The sequence below is a fragment of the Cheilinus undulatus genome, linkage group 2 (genome assembly GCF_018320785.1).
Source record: "Cheilinus undulatus linkage group 2, ASM1832078v1, whole genome shotgun sequence".
Lineage (NCBI taxonomy): Eukaryota > Metazoa > Chordata > Actinopteri > Labriformes > Labridae > Cheilinus > Cheilinus undulatus.
In genome coordinates, this window is record NC_054866.1 from 22303070 (window position 1) to 22320123 (window position 17054).

Sequence of the window (17054 nt, forward strand, 5' to 3'; positions counted from 1 at the left end):
TTTGTTTACATTTGGGACTTTTTGTTGAGAGGTTGGGAGGCGTCTCAGATGTGTTCGCAATCTTCATTTACTGTGACACACTACAGGAGATAAAACATCAGATTTTCAGGGCTGACGGGTCCCAAATCCCGAAGACTGTTGAGTTGGTCTGCAATCGTGCTGAAAACCCACGGTCTGACCTGGGCTTTAGTTAGGCAGAAGGGGAAGTAGAGTGTCAGCTTAATCAGGGATGAGTGCTAGCCCCAGTCAGGCCACCTCACTCTAGCTCTGCCTCCCCCACACTCTTGCTAAGCCTGGGTCTGTTCAACTGGTAATTGTGAATCGTGCTAGGGTAGGTAGAAGGGGGAGGTAGAGCGTTAACCTAATCAGGCATGAGTGTTAGCCCAAGTCAGGGCACCTTAGTTCTACCTCCCTCACCCTCTTGCTAAGCTCTCTCTCTCCTCAGTATCTCTTGTGTAGCTGTTGCAGTTTCATGTCTCGTCTTGTAGTTGGAATCTTGGTAGGTAGAAAAGGGAGGTACAGCATCAGCCCAGTCTGGATGAGTGTGGGCCCCAGTCAGGGCCCCTCACCCTAACTCTGCTTACTGAGCATGGGTGTGTTGAAGGTGGCAATGCTGTTTGGCCATATTGTAGGGTCGTAAGAAAGATAATGTCTGTGTGCTGATATGGAGAGAGTGGCTCTGGGACTTGTGGAGGCAAATAGTAAAGATTTAACTGTGTTTAGGGAGTTCCTCATTGAGCGCTTATCTTTTCTGTAGGGCACAAGTATATTATGTTTGCTTCAAATCATTTTATACTGCAAATAAAATGGCATCTTTCATATGATGATGGTAGCACCATGATTTAAAAAATGGCTTCTTAAATTGTAGAACATGAAGTGACCATATTTGGACAAGAGGGAGGAGCTGCTCCTCTCCAGACAAAGCAGAAGCTTCTTTAGTCACCATGAGAAAATAAATTTTGGGTTGCCTTGGTGTACAAATTATAAGAAAACATTCAAATAATCAAAGTTTGAGATGTGGTAAAATGATAGCTGTTTTTTGTTATCACACAGCAACATAGTGGAGAGCAAAACATTTTATTACTAACACTGGAATAGTTCAATTTGTATATTATTATACAGAAACTAACTGCTTTACAAAAACAAAATGATACAATATCACATGTATGTACAGTGTAGTAAATATACCATCTCAAATTGTACACAAAGTATTTACAATTGTCACACATACTGCATTAAAAACAAAACTCAGGACTATTACTCTACAGACGTTGGATTTTGCATAACATCAAATAAAACATGCCACATTATGAGGTTTTTCATCTTTACAAACCCATGACTCGGTTTTTAAGTTAGTGCAAGTCAACCACTTGTTTCAGAGGTTACATAATCCTTATTTCCATTCACACACAATTCAAATAAAAACCTGGAAACGGTGTCATCTGCTAACAAAGGCTGGTCTGCTTTGTATTCTGGCGGGTTTGGTCTGATTCTGTGTTTCAGGGTTTGTAGACAAGCTTTAGGAGATAATCAGGGAGTGCAGCTTTTAGGACATTTACACAAAGAAAAGTGACAAGTAGAAACAACCTGATTATTTGTGTACCTTTACAGAAATCTTTCAAATTTGAACCATCGCAGGCGCTCTGTATCAAAACATCCCATATGTTTGTTAAATATAACTGAAAGGTGATCATACCTGGGCCCGATTGTTAAAAAAAAAAGTCCAATAGTATCAAAACTACAGGATTGGATTGATCTTAAATCAAGCTGTTTATAGAGAAAAATTCACATTCTCTCCTTTGGGCATTTTATATTCACCAATCAACTTAACAAGCATGTCTTTGGACTGGGGGGAAGCCCGGATTCATTTTTTTTCCTGATTACACCTCAAGCTTGTGTGTCTTTTTAAACTTTTCAGAAGACATCTGATAACTTTAATCTAAAACATTAGAATCTCCCTTATCACAGCAAGTTGGATTCAGATTGGATTACAGGGGAAAATGCAAGAATATGGTCTAATTGATCAGACAATTCAACATTTAAGGTCACTAACATTTTAAGACTCAAGATATATACCTGCACTGATATTCTGCTTACTTGAGTGACAAAATCAACGAGGTACATATTAAATTTCACCAAATAGCTTTAATACCAAATGTTAAATTTTTTATTTTTTGCAATTGTGATGATATTGTGCGATTTTGGCGCCCTCTGTGGACAAAGTATGTGATTGGAAAGTTCCCTTTAAAGCTCTAGAAATCTGGATAGTTAATCCTTAAAAATCTGGACCTGGATCAAGTTGATGCTATTCAGTTTTTCTTTGAACCAGGCTAACAGTTAGCTGGATTACTCAAACCTTGGTAGAAAAAAAAATAATTTCTAAATCTGGATCATTTTTACCAGAATCAAATATTTTAACTAGTGGTCCCAGGAATAAACTATTTATATGACTTATGAAATGTGACTTTATATATGAACAACAGCTTGGGAACGTGGAGAGTAAACTTTTTTCCCCATGTATTTGTTCCAAAAAATACAGACCAGGGCTTATTGGCCAATCTAAAAGTGCCTTTCTGATACTTGAAGATGTTCTGTTACTCTCATAAGAGGATAAATCAGCAATCATGCACACTACACAAGGATTTACCAGGGGAAGGCTCAGCCCAAGATGGTGGTTAAATGAAACAACTAGAAATAAACCACATTTTGGGAAATCATGAATAAAACAGAACTTCAATATCAGCCTGATGCATAATAACTTACAACAAAATACCACCTGAAAATGTAGTTGTTTCTCAAGAAGTCACTGTTCAAATCTTTTTGTGAAGCTTTGTTCAGGGATGGGTTAAGCCTGAATGAATCTTAGCAAACTGTCAGCATTGCAGACACACCGAGGGGAGTATTTAACATATTATCTTTTATAAGAAACCAAAGCAGAAGCCAGGTTTGACAATCTGTCATCATGTGACACGTTTCATTAACACAAAGCCCCAAAATTCTCCTAATCAAGTTCTTGTTTGCATATCTGTGACCAGCTTTGGGATTTAGACTTTATTACAGCTGAGATTTTTTGTTATCCTTTGAAACAAAAACTTAAAAAAAACTAAAAAAAAAAAAAATCAAAACTGTGGCTTATTTAGGAACCTAACCTAAAATCCTCCGCCTTTAAAAAGGGAAAGGCTGATATAAATGCCTCATTGTAATTGGATAAAACCTCTGAAACACCAAACAAATCAAGGTAAACATTGCCAAAAGCTTGTTGCCGTTGTATCTAAACAGGTAGTGAAATTGTTTGATTTACTATAATTAAATCAAAGCGAAAAACCTTGTATCATGATGACCCTTGAACAAGCTAACCCTCAATGTTGCAGCTACAACAAAAACAAAGCTATCACGGGTGAACTGATTCACAGATGTTTCCAGAAGGTGACATGAATACATCAATGGTGATAAATGGTGTCAGACTAAGCAGCAGATGTGAGGAGAACACTGCTCTCAAAGAAGAAACTGAAAGTCAAATTTTGTACAATACTCACTTCATGCATAGGTGTTCAAGCAGGAAAGAAGCTTTGGGTGAGAAATAATCCTGCAGAATGATGGACGGAAAATAAGCAAAGACAAATTTTTAACTTTTCACTTAAACCAGCTGTAATCTTTCATCAGCACTGTAGTGTCTGCTTTAATGTTCCTTTCACCAGAAACACTGGATCTGCTGTGTCTGGAGGTGTAAAGATTAATTCACCTGGTTGGTTTGTCGGACAAATTCCTGACCTGAAGAAAACTTCTTGCCCACAGAAATTCAAATCAAACAAATTCTAAAGTTTGCGATGGAAAGCCTATGCATCACAAGCAGGTTCCAACTCTCTGGATGCTGATTTTATTTAATAGTTTGATATTAATGTAAAGCTGCAGTTGCCAAGAAAGTCAGAAACACACAGTTGACTTTGTCAATGACTGCAGTATTCTGGGAAATTTAGTGTTTTTAACAGTAAATGTGCAGAGAAAGGTATCTGGTGCAGAATCTGCTGCTTTCAGATGAAGTCAGATTGGTTTTGAAGTAACACAGCTCTTGTACATATCAATGATAAGCCATATATATATATATATATATATATATATATATATAACTGAACCATTTAAAGGGAAAATTCACCATTTTTAAATTCACAGATCATTAAATTATCTGCTGGATATGTTCTGGGATGACTTTTGTCCTGTATGATGAAGCTTGGGAGTAAGCGAGGCTTAAATCACCGTCTTTGTAGAAGTTCTAGATAACCTGGAAGAACACAGTGTGTCGTGTTGAAATTCAGAAACACACTGACCAAACTGCTGACTAAGTCTGCAGCTATAAATTAATTTAAAGGTTCTTTTCTGATTTTGTGTGTGTGTGTGTGTTTGTTTTTACTTAATAATAATAAAAAAATCAGAAATTATACTTTTTCCTGCAACAAGGCAGTAGGTGAGGTAAGTCCGTAATCATCTCTTCCCTAAAGGGCTAAGCACTCATGGTTTGCACCACTTTTTAAAGCAGATTTTAAGTTTATTGAAACACTTTTTGATGAGGGTTTGGAAACTAAAAATGTTTCAATATTCTGTCTCGTTTTGTATATGATGTCTCTAATCCCTCAGATTGGACCTCTTTGGTAACATCTGTGGTACCTGAAAATGCTTTTAATGGTGCTATTTGTCAGTTTTTACCAAATCATTCTGTTGGCAAAAGTTGTGATTAAGGACACTTATTCAACTTAAAATTTGCCTGATTCTATCTTTAAGTAGGGTTCAGGGAAAAAAAAACCCCATAAATATCTTTACTTTAATTCTTGTGTTTTTAAGCAGAATATACCTATCATCCATCTTTTAAAATTCTATTTTAAATATACTTAAAAGGAACCCTACAGGATAAGACACATTGATGAATGGATATTTGTTTCTCTTATATGTACACTGAGTTTAAGAAACTCACTATATATCTGCATTTTGGGAAAATCTGATATTATGAACTTACCAGGAGGCTGCCATATTTAAGACCACTGGGTAGTGTGACATCATGAAGCTGCAGTGGTCCTCTGCCTGTACTATTTCTATGCATTAGTTGCCCATCAAATCTTTAGATTATGAACATGATCACACTGTTACCGAAGAAAAAAATCATGAAAACGTTACTCTCAGTTTAAATCAAAGTGAATATAGTCATAGAGGTAAAAAGATGCAGAGCTGAAAGAGAGAGAGTGAGTGAGACTACTTGGGTGAGCCGTCTTGGCTGTTGACATTCATACAGCTCGACGTAACACTATTCACAACTAGTCTAATCCTTATTACATCCAAATGTCTCAGTGATGACCTAAACATTTCCTTTATCATATGCAAATAAACACGGAGCCCCATTCACCTTCAATAGCCTTTAAAAGCAGACAACATTGGCAACAAACCACAAACTTGAGTGGTGCATTAATTAGGGGGACCTTTGACCCTGTTGCACACAGAAACAGAGCATTTAAAAGATGGGCCAGGCAATTTTGGCTGAATTCAAAAATTGAGGACATAAACCAGGTTACATGGAGCCTAAACAGAAACAATATCCCTGCATTTTGAGTCACAATATCCAGTCCATAGAATTTTCTTATAAATACAGAGACTCATTAGATAAATCCTAGCTATTTATCCCTCTGGATGGTGGGAATTACACTAGTCTGTCTTTGTAATACTGCCTCTACATGCTTAACACCATGCTTTTAAAGGTGAGTCTCTACATACATAAAAAAACATTACAAAAAGGGGAAAAAAACAAAGTTAATTAACGCACAGTGTGTGAGGCATGCTGCCATTATTTCCTGTTTTTAAAGTCTAATGAAGGGGGACTACGCTCAGTGTTTATTTGCATATTAAAAAAAAGGAAAGATTCAGGTGATCACTGAGGGATATGACTGGGATTAGATAAGGTTTAAAAAGCGATACAGGCCTCAACAGCCAGGACTGCTCACCCGGGTGGGTTCTTGCTTTTTCAGCAGGCACTAATACAAAGGCCATAAAATTAGCTCCACTTGCCATCTCTTTGCCTCTATGACTAAATTCACTTTGATTTACATTGACAGTGTTGTCATCATGATTTTTCTCTTCCCTATAAGTAGGAAAATGTTTATAATATAAAGATTTGATGTGTGACAAATGCATAGAAATAGTAAGGGCAGAGGACCGCTAAAGCCTTACGATGTCTCACTACCCAGGGTGCGGTGTGGACTAAAACATGGTGGCATCCTGGTGAGGTAAAATTAAATCTTATTATAAAACTTTTTAACAATGCAGATATCTAGTGAGTTTTTCGTTCAGTAATATAAGATATACAAATATATATCCAATATGGTGAATTTGTCTGGTCATGCAGAGTTCCTGTTAAGTGTTTTGTTGAAAAAAGCATTTTTTTTTTTTTTTTAAATAAAGAGCAATGTCTTTCCCAAGGTGGATTTTTCCTTTAAAGTTCAATCTATGGCATTTGTGGTTGTAGCTGAGGCAGTGAAAATGGAGTTTTGTGCCTTTTTTCTCTGCAGATAAACACCAGAGATGATAAATAAGAGCAGGCTCTTGGGAGTTTACTTCATCGTATCGCACCAAGCTGACGGAGCGATGTGGTCTGTATGAATAAAATCAATGTTTGACAGGAGGAGTTGGAGAGTTGAAGATTATTGCCTATTTCACTCTTTTCCTCGTTGCTCTGATAACAAATTAAAATGCGCAGATTCAGACTAACATTAAAAAAACATAAATCCAACACAGAAAAGGACAGAGAGAGAAAGTGAGAGAGAGGGTGGAGTTATTTACATGGCTGCTGCATTTCCCCCGTGTGTTTTAAGTGTTTGAAAAGAAGAAGAAGAAGTGTGGCTCTATCTAGCTGTACAGGATAAATACTCTCAGGCATCAGGGTATATGGATGATTGTATATCTGACGATCATTGGAGGCCGCCGGTCGGTGAGGCAGCTCGTGTCGGCCTCATGGTGATATGAACGGCTCGCCTCCATAATTAGTACCTGTTCTTTGTCCCATAAAGGTTCACCTTTACAAATTGTACACATTAAAAACCCTGACAAAGGCACACCATGGAGAGAACGGCAACATTAAATCAGCACTAAGGACTACTTATACATTATCTGTCTATGTAAAATATGTACAGGGCCGAGGGGAGGGGCTAAAGTCTGAGAGGCCCCGTCCCCTCTCTGCTGCTGCTGTCATTGGTCCGTCAGACTCACAGGAGTGTTTGAGGAAGGCCGAGGGACATAAAGACAGTTTGTCAGCCACAGATCCTCCATGGTTGTTAAGTGTTCCTTCATCGTCCGACGTCTGAAGAAGAGCTCGCACACGACCTCCAGACACGATACCACAGAAGAACTCCTCGACCACGTGCCGTCTCAAACGAAAGCAGCACAAAATTCAAGTTTGCCCTTTCAGATATTCCTCCTTGATGCGAAGTCACTCCTGCCAGAGCAAAGATTGAGAAGAAAGAGGAGAGGAGGAGGAAATAAGAAGGTGGAGTGCAGCATGAGGCCTGGCAGGCTGGGGGCGGGGCTTAGCAGGAGGAAGAGGAGGGCAGTGCAGGAGTTATCCAACCGTTCAGACGATCTTCTTGATGCTCGGTCTCTTGAAGCTGCCAGCGCTGCGCTGCTTTTGGACCTGACTGGCTGAGCCATGGCGAGTGCGCCCCCCGGTGGACAGAGCAGAGCTGGGGGAGAGCTGGACGTTCTCCTTATCCACGCCTGCAAGAAAACACAGAGGATGCCACAAGGGGTTTAAAACATGGCAGATTTAGCTGTATATGCATCAGCTTTTCTGCATGAAATGTTCTGAAATATGCTCTTTAGCTCAGTCTGATTGTTTAATAAATTGTTCCATTTTTAAAAATATGAACTTTGATTACATGAACACTCAGGAGGAGATGGTAACCTACAGCAATGTAAGCAAATAAGACAAGGATAAGAAAAGGACTAAATCGTTTCTAAAGTGATGGCCTGTTTTCTAAAAAGAGGGATATTTTCACATAACTTGCAAGTCAACTGCACCATTTAAAAATGTTTTGGGGCTTTTCTAATGCATTTCTGTGGATTTTGAGAATTGGAAACTGTGTAGAGAGTGGGAAATGACATGTGGGAAATGTGCCAGATTTGCACTAAGGTTGTCTGCTGCAAGATAAACAGCCTCCATTTAAATATGTTTGATCTCCAGTTTCAAACACTGGTTTCTTATCCTGCTGTGGTGGGTTATTTATCAAACAGCAGGGGGTGCTGTAGGACAGACATGTGGCAGTAGTATCACATATCAGTGATCCTGGACTGTGACCAGACCTCAGCCCAGTTTAAAGGCCTGTGTGTGTATTTAAAGAGTGTATTAAGAGTGCGTGGGACCTGGAGAGTGCTGCGAGGTGGCCAGTGAGGTCATGGAGTTGGACAGGTTGAGGTTGGCAGTGATGCTGAGCTGGCTCTGGCTAGTGGGGGGGTAAGGAGAGGTGGGGGTCCTCAGCTGCTCCTCCCCTCGCTCCTCGTCGGCTGCCGGCAGGTAGCTGTCGATCAACGCCTCCAGGAACTTCACGATGAGCTCGGCATAGTCTGGGATTTGAGTTTGCTGCAAGGAGGGAGAGAGAAAAGAAGCCCTACAGTGAAGGAAGCTTTGTTTTTCCCAATCCTGTTTACATGTCACATTAAATTATCTGTCAGTACATGCTCAATTATTGCCTTGATTTGTCTTTTATTTACTTTAGTATCATTTGTATAATTTTAAGAAAGTACAGTCATGTGCAAACATTTTAGGCATGTAGGGCACTAAGAATTCATCACAGGGTCGTATGTGCCACAACCCAGAGAAAGAGTTGGGGGGTTAGCCAGAGTCCACAGCCAAGTTCAAGCTCAATGGCAATATTGGTAATATGCAAGGACATCCAGAGCACAACATTTGTCAGTCCTCCTTCCTGCCCGATGGTGCCCTCAAAACGGCTTACTGGCCACATCTATGCCTCACTTCAGACTACATTTTTCTCCAAAACATGCCTCAAAATTCTGCACAGTACTCCATGTCCATACAATCTGTGCGATAAAAGTGACAAGATGGTTAAGGCCATATATCAAGTAATTCTGTGGAAAAATAATTCAAACTCATCATTTTAAAAAATCTGACCCCCCTTCCAGCAGATTTCACAAAAAATGAGAATCACTTACATTTGAACAAAAACAAGACTGAAAAATATTCCAAATGCTCTAGAAGTTATTCTACCAACAGTTAAACTATTTATTTTTAAGTTTTTGATATCTGTCTTATTGAGCAGGATGCTGTAATAACTCTTTTATTATTGGCCAAATTTTCTAATATTTGGCCAATTGTGTTATAATTTATATGGATTGTTTATCATTCATATGGTGGATTTTTTTCTCTGTTACAGCAGCTCTATCATAGTCAAGACACAACATTTAAACAAAACAACACCATTTAGAAATGTAAAAGGTAGTCATAACATACCTAGGTTTCAAAAACGTATCAAAACCTACAAATGAGACACTGAAAGATATCTGATGCACAATAACTGATCCAGTATGCGAAAGCTGCTTTTAATATCTATGAACTTCAACCAAAATAATTGAAAGCAATAAATAAATATACTTATAATATGAGCATGCTGTATCAAACTGATCTGTGATTCTTGTGGTATCCTCAAAGCCTCATGGTATCATCATTTTTGAAAAATTTCTTTCCCTTTATTATTCTTTTGTAAGCTTTGGCTCTTACAGAACATGTGGTTTTGGTATGTAATCTAAAATCAATTGAGAAAAGGATTATGCAAACATTTGGTTCCAGCAGCCTGGAAGCAGTTGCCTGCATTTTGTCTCCCTGTGAAAAATAATGTAGTGACAACTCTGGAAATGGGCAAGTAGTTTAAATTAATGTCCCGTTAGACTGACTTTCAAGTCCCTGCTAAGTTGTTAAAAAAATCTATATTTTAAATTTGCTATATGACAGGCAGCTGTGTTATGACCTAGCAGGCAGGTATTTCAGTCATGAAAAAAATCTTTAAATAAACAAAACAAAGCTTAAAAATTCTGAAAAATTAGGCTGTAATATCTGCTCCAGCATGTTGAGGTTGAACGCTGAGGCTGAAAACTATAACCAGAATGAAGGAATCATCTGATTGCTATGCTGCTATGTAACAACTCTTTTTGAGTCACTGGACAAACAATCACATACATATCATGACAGGCAGACAGTTTAGAGCTAAAAAGTCTCAGTTTCCTTTTCTCATCTCGATTTATGTGAAGTTATACTGCTCTTGTTTGTGAAACGTCTTCGTTGTTAAGTTGATGCTGAAAACACTACATTTCCTGATGCTGCCCTTCAAACTAAAACTTTTCAAAGATGAATAGAATAAGAGGCTTTTATTGGGCCTGACTTGGTGGGAATAGAACACGCCTATCATCAGATACTTTACAAAACTTTTGCACCATGATACTAACAGACAGGAGGGATTGAATTGTTGCTGCTTTGAGAGAGACAAAGCCTTAGTCTGCTTCTTTTAATTACCCGGGACTAAAGACACGTGAAATATGGATTAAAACACACCTTCAGCAGGTAAGAAGTTTGCTCCTGCTGTGTCTTGTTAAAGTGAAAAATAGACAAGCACTTCAGCCATTAGTCTGCCCCCTGACCTTATTGTGAACTATGACCAGATCACAGCTACCTGACTCTGTGCCAGAGCAGAGAGACAGAAATATGTTTTCTGGCTCATATCTCTTTGTTATGATGCTTTTAATGACATATAGGCCACCAATAAATGAAAGAAGTGACATCAGCTAATGACAGAGTGTATTTAGAAGAACAGCTCACTGATTTTATATCATTGTAGCTTTATGGGGGGCAGGGTAATTCCCATAGAATCTGGTTACATCATGAGATGCTATATTTGCCCTGCCCAAAGTAAACCAAGCTACTAAAGAGATGAAAAACTTTCAAATTGTCTGAATCTAAAAATTCAGTCACATGTAGATCTCAGTGTTTTCACATGTTTATAGCAACCTTATTCCAACATATTGAGTGTGTTAAGACACGAATTTTGGATTTCACTTTACAGGGACTTTTAGAGTGATATTACAGGACTGGAGCACACTGTGGAAATGTGTTGGACACCATTCTCCCTGTTTCAAGTTATTGTCAAGTTAGATTGTCTTTAAAACTATGATTTTAAGTTCAAAATGTTATATATTTTTGCATTAATGGCACAGAGAGGTCTGGTCCATCACTTTATATCACAGCTTTAACAGTGGAGTAAGAGCCGCAAGCAAGGCTGCTTTATCAATTTAAGCTAAAACCGGCATTAGATGGTAAAAATCACATTTTTCCTTAAATCACTTTTTAAATACACTTTATAAACCAGCTTTATAACTCATGGAAGTTGCCACTTTTCCTTGGCTTTTCTCCATATTAACCAGATTCTAAATGTATGCTTTTGATCTTTTCATATTTTTGTACATTTTCACAAATTCACTTTTACTAGTACTGATTGTCCTCCTGTACTATCCATCATTACTTATTTCTCTTTCATTGCACTGCATTTGGATCTCATTCTTTGTTTATACAAATTCAGTTACACTTTCTGTCTGAACTGCAAAGTTATCTGTCCGGGATGAAGCTCAGGAAAATTATTCATAACAAATACATGTTTCTGTTTTGTACAGAGGGTGCTGCAGACAGTTTCTACACAGTTAGAGGGGTTTCTGATATATTTGTAGCCCGAATTGTCTGAAAACTCCACTAAAAATGATCTGCAGCCACTCTGCTGCTGCTGCTGTTTGTGTGACTTTATATGCTTCATATATCACTTCACCAATTGGCAGGTTGGTTGAACAGCGGTGGTGTAATTGCTTAGTAAGCTGAATATTCCCCGAGCTGCAGCCTGACAGAGGATGAAAAAGTGAGGGGGGCAGATATCAGTCATACCTTAGAGAAGGGTCCGGCAAACCTCCAGAGCCCGTTAAAGCCAAAGCCTGTGAAATGAAGAGGAGGGGGGAGACAAGAGAGAAGAAAAGGCAAGATGAAAATGCTTGCTAAGAGCTGCACACAGGTCTGAATGTAGTCTTTTCAATAAAGTTTCAGTTTGAATGAGCGGGCGGCGTATTACTCTGCAGGTAGGACGGCTGGTACTGTGGGGGCGACTCCTCGTGGTACACCACGCTCTGCACAATGCCGTGCACCGGGTTCAGCAGGTTGGTGTCCTGACACATGGACAGCACAGTGTTGATCTTTGAGTCCAGCAGGTTGTGGCTGCACAAGACACACAAACACACACACTCAGATTAACAGGTGAGGTTCGATGTGTAAGAATGAGGCTGAGCTGTCACTGGCTGTTCTCTGGTTTGATGAAATTAGACTCTGAGCAGTTTGTGGTGTATAGGACGAGTCTATGCAGTGAACCTAAACAGACTAAAGATCTTTAAATAGCTCAGTGATGTACATAACCTGCTTTAAATTTGGTTAAACTCACCAACAACCACATACTGGACACATTTTTCTTTTAAATTCAGCTGACTCTTTAGTAGAAAAGAAACCAAAAAAGGTTAATCCAGTTGGGTAATATCAGCAGAACTTAAAAAAAAAACTGAGTTCTTTTCAAAATTTAGTTTAATTTACAAAGGCCACAATTTTTAAATAAAACATAGACAAAAAAGGGTAGAAAATAACAAATGGGAATGTAACACAAGTGCAGGAGAAAAACTAATCAAAGTCCTCAGTTTTTTTCTGTTGGAGATAGTGTAGGTTCGGATTTATCTGTATAAGCAGCCCATGATAATGTAACAAGAAAACATTTAATTTACAATAAATAGGTTTTGTTGTTTAAAGAGCAAATTTTACAAACTAAGTGTCAAACAAAATAAAAGCTTTTACACTTACTAGCATGGCTTGACATTTACAACCACCAACTAGCCAAAAGTGGGTGGATTTTAGCCACAGAGTGACTCCTAATAGCCACATTGGCCAGCTGAATTCATCATTGACACAATCTATGCTTCACTCTAACTGTGCCTGGCTGTTAGTACTGTGTTTGCGAATAAGATGCCAATTTTAACAACACCGATTTGGGCGCAATTTTTTCTCAAATTCTTGCAGCTCAGCAGTGCATCTTAAACACACTTCCTTACGCATTTACAGCTTTGCTTTCCTCTTTTTTGCCCTTACATATTGCCACATAAACAGATTTTGTGTACTCACACAACAGGGAAAACCTTTGGGAAGACGACGCTTGCCTCAGCCAGATACTCGTACAGAATCCTCTGGTCGAAGTCATCCGTGGTGTATTTGACCTGCGTGGCCTGAAAGCAAACACAGTCAGTGGCTATAAGACAACAAAGTATTTTTTCTTTTAATCATGCTTTTCTGTGCGTTTTCTCACCAGCACAGTGAGCAGAAGAGCCTGGATCTTGGGGTCAGTCAGAACCTCTTCATCCAGCAGCACGTTGGACTCGGAAACAGACACTTTACGGAGGTGGGAGTTACCGATTCTTTGAGTCTCTGTGAGTCAAACATGGATGATTAGAATCAAATATCTGTCATTTGTTTAGTTCTGTAAAAGATATTTTAATGTCCTCTTACCAATCTCATAGTCATTCTCGGCGACTCGCCTCATCTTTGGAGGAGTGGTCATACCGGACTCCATCTCTGGTCTCTTTGGTGCTTTAGAGTCTGAAATGAGGTGGTCGAAGCTCTTCCTGGTGCCTAAAGAACAGACATTTACAGGTTTAAAAAAGTGGGTTTCATTCATAAATTCTCCACTGAATGAATATCAACTTCACATAGGGGTACCCAGCAGCTTCTTGGTGTTGGCCTGTGATGGCTGACCCATGTCTAGGCTCATGGACTTGCGTGTTCTTGGGCTGATCTGACCTACGGTGGGGTAGTGATGGGCTGACAGGTAGCGCTCTGAAACCTGAGGAGACGTCCACGGCTGAGTCTCTCTAAGAGTCCTGAAAAGAAAAACACAGTTAAGTTTCAAATGAATCTGACCTGACTTTTTAAAACCCTTACAAGTTACTATTTTAACACTGGCACTAAGAAACAAGTGCTAAAGACACAAAGTAAAATGTGAGTTATAAACACACAGAAAGCTCCCCTTTATTCCTCTTTTATGGGCAGCTTTGGTTGGTCTTCATAATCTATAGTCTCAGGTTTCAGTATCTACTTCATAATCTCCTGAATAAGAACAGAAATCTTGTGTTATCCTCTCACCTGCAGCTGGGGTCAGTGATGTGACTGGAGTATGTGTCCATGGGCACTGGATCCATGGAGAGGTCAGAGATCAGCAGCGACTTCCTGTGCTTCAGGCTGCAGCGACTGCGGACCTCCTCTGACACTGTGAGCAAAGCTGAGCAAAACAGCAACAGAGGAAAATCATGTTGGACATGTAAAGCTTCATGGGTAGGCTCTGGAAACGTGAGTTCTTTAGCATATTGTTCACATTTTAATTAAAGCTTATCGCCTGTTAAAACACAGTTACACTGATATTTTGTAAAAAAAAAAAATAAATAAAGGAATGTAAAATAAAAAATATCGTAAATAAAAAGAGAGCATACAAAGCAAATCTGAGTGTTTCTTACCTGCCAGGTATGCCACGCTGTGAGTGTTGACCTCAAACTTGTCACACTTAAGATGTTTGCTGATGAGAGCGAGTAGAGTGTGAAGGATCCTGACCGTCCTTGCTACTGTGGTGGCTGATGGATGTCTGTAACCTGGAAAGACATGAGACAGACATGAAACCTTTTTATTTTAAATAAAGAGATTCTGAACTGTGTGAACTCTTAAATAATAAATCAGTCTCACCTTTGAGCAGGTGTCCCACCAGAGCAAAGTTGAAATTGGCGCTGAAGTTGAGGCCGACAAAGTGATCCATCTGTTTACAGTGCCACTCTAAGGGACGCCTGATCTCCATGAACACCTCCTCTGGACTCTGCAGGAGCACCAGGAGGGGAAATGAAGGATGTTTAAATGTGTAGTCATGGTTACTAATTTATAAAAATTAACTGATGCAGGCCAAAAGGGGGACAGCACTGTTTGTGCAATTTAGACAGTGTGAAGGAGCCATAATTGTTTTATAATCGTTTTATTTATATAGTTGGGTTCGAATGCTGCCTGGGTTCTTGTGGCCTAAAACATTTAAGACATGGCCTTAAACAGGCATACTGGGCATACAGATACATATCAAAAAAGTCTAAGAAATTTCACTCTGCAACTTGTGCTCTGTTGTTAAACATACTACAAATGTTAAACAGTGGTGTTGTAAAGTTAAAATGGAGATCCTTCTGTTTGAATTGATTTACACAGCAGTATAAAGAAGGCTCATTAATGCATCCACTGTGTCTTAAAACTGATCAGCACATTTGCAACAATGCAACTGTCACGTGTCTTTTACATCAGGATGGTGTATCCAGCAGTGGTTCTCAAGTGGTGGGCTGGGCCCCAAAAGTGGGTTGTGGCGCTAGGGGGTCACAAATTTGTCTAAGAGTCTTTTAGTTGCCTTTGTTCTGTTGTTTACATTTTTGGAGACAGAATATAAATAAAACTTGCTTTGCAGATTTTTGTTGAATAAAACTGTTCAAGAATTTTCAATGTGAATTTACCCAAACTAACAGGAGATTTTCTCTGTGACTTTTTAAAAGAAACTTTTCCCAAAAAGGTAAGGTAGGCAAATTTTTTCTAGATTTGTTTTTGCATTTTCCTAGGGCATTTCCTCAGCAATTTTTGGTACTTTTTAAATTTTACTATAAATCTAAGAAAATTTAATCAGGAACAAAGGACTTTCAGGACTTTTCTCAGAAACAATCGTAAGTATTTCAGACATATCAATGGAAATATGAGGGAATCTTTCGGGAAAGTGTTTGGATTTATCTAGTATCTTTCCCAGAACCTACCAGAAATCTTCTATGACGTTTCCTGGAAATTTTATTCTTTATTCCATATGCCTGATTTTCTTCAGTCTCTTTGTTCCGTCACATGTCTATCTGGGGTCCAAACAGCACCATGTTTGCATCAATAAATCAGACTCACTGACAAATGTATCAAAGATGTGGGTCATGATTTGTCATTATGGAACCCGTGGTGGATCCCAAGGCTAGACAGGCTGAGAACCACTGCACTAGAGCAGTGGTTCTCAACCTTTTTTCCACTGAGCCCCGCCCCTATATATCTAAGAAAGGCTAAGGCCACCCACAAAACCCACAAAAAAAGTGACCTATTGCTGTCAAAAATAAACATAAATTTGAATTGTTTTTATAATTTAAAGCCAAACAAAATAGCCAAAAAAACACAAGTGTTATTACCAAAAGACATTTTTTTGAACCATTCATGTGTTTTATCATAATTTCAGATAGTCTGAATAAACCTAATTTTACCAACCTCAGAACAGACAAACCCTCGTGCCCCCCCGAAATCTCTGGCACACCCCAAAAGGGGGTCCCACACCCCAGGTTGGGAACCAAGGCACAAGAGGACACAGTCTTGCACAGACCTCTACTCTCTTTAGATGCTGTCCAGTTAAGATTCAGGTCCTGTCCCATCTCCACCTGCTGTTCTATTGCAGTTATCTCTCCTTGCCCAGGCAAGCCAACAGCATTTGTCAATAGTTCCTAACCAATACACACAATCTTTCCTCCATTGCTGCAACATTTTCCAAAGTATTCTTCTTTGTCCTGTTATCCTGATCTGGCTTGAAATGTTGGCTACACTGCTCTACACTGCCCCCACAATTCCCAGTGGTATTATATATTTTGGTTTGCATCTGCAAGCTTCCTAACCTGACACTCCAGATGGATTTGTTTTCACACATCCATCTGGGAAAGCTTCAATAGCCAACGTTTGGGAAAAGGCAGAGGCTTTGAAAAAAACTCGGAGTGTGATTGGATGAACGTTCTGTCACATCTCTACAGGCCAATTAGAGCAACAAAACCCTTGATGTAGCAGGGATCGAGCTGTGCATGCGCAGCTACCGAGGAATAACGTGAAACATGGCGACAATAAACATGTAAGTACTCAACTT

General features: G+C 39.1%; 1 protein-coding gene across 6 annotated transcripts in view; it reads right to left on the bottom strand.

Annotated features, from left to right (window-relative positions):
• Positions 1 to 1068: 1068 nt before the first annotated feature.
• Positions 1069 to 17054, bottom strand: part of nf1a (neurofibromin 1a) — a 109770-nt gene continuing 93784 nt past the window's right edge. For all 6 annotated transcript variants that reach the window (XM_041804949.1, XM_041804926.1, XM_041804918.1 and 3 more), the window contains 11 exons: positions 14843 to 14969; positions 14620 to 14751; positions 14252 to 14387; positions 13829 to 13989; positions 13619 to 13741; positions 13419 to 13537; positions 13238 to 13338; positions 12150 to 12292; positions 11969 to 12015; positions 8395 to 8611; positions 1069 to 7749 (listed from right to left, as the gene is read on the bottom strand). In XM_041804949.1, coding sequence (XP_041660883.1) covers positions 7607 to 7749; positions 8395 to 8611; positions 11969 to 12015; positions 12150 to 12292; positions 13238 to 13338; positions 13419 to 13537; positions 13619 to 13741; positions 13829 to 13989; positions 14252 to 14387; positions 14620 to 14751; positions 14843 to 14969 — 1449 coding nt within the window. In that variant the 3' untranslated portion in view covers positions 1069 to 7606. The remainder of the gene's footprint in view (positions 7750 to 8394; positions 8612 to 11968; positions 12016 to 12149; positions 12293 to 13237; positions 13339 to 13418; positions 13538 to 13618; positions 13742 to 13828; positions 13990 to 14251; positions 14388 to 14619; positions 14752 to 14842; positions 14970 to 17054) is intronic.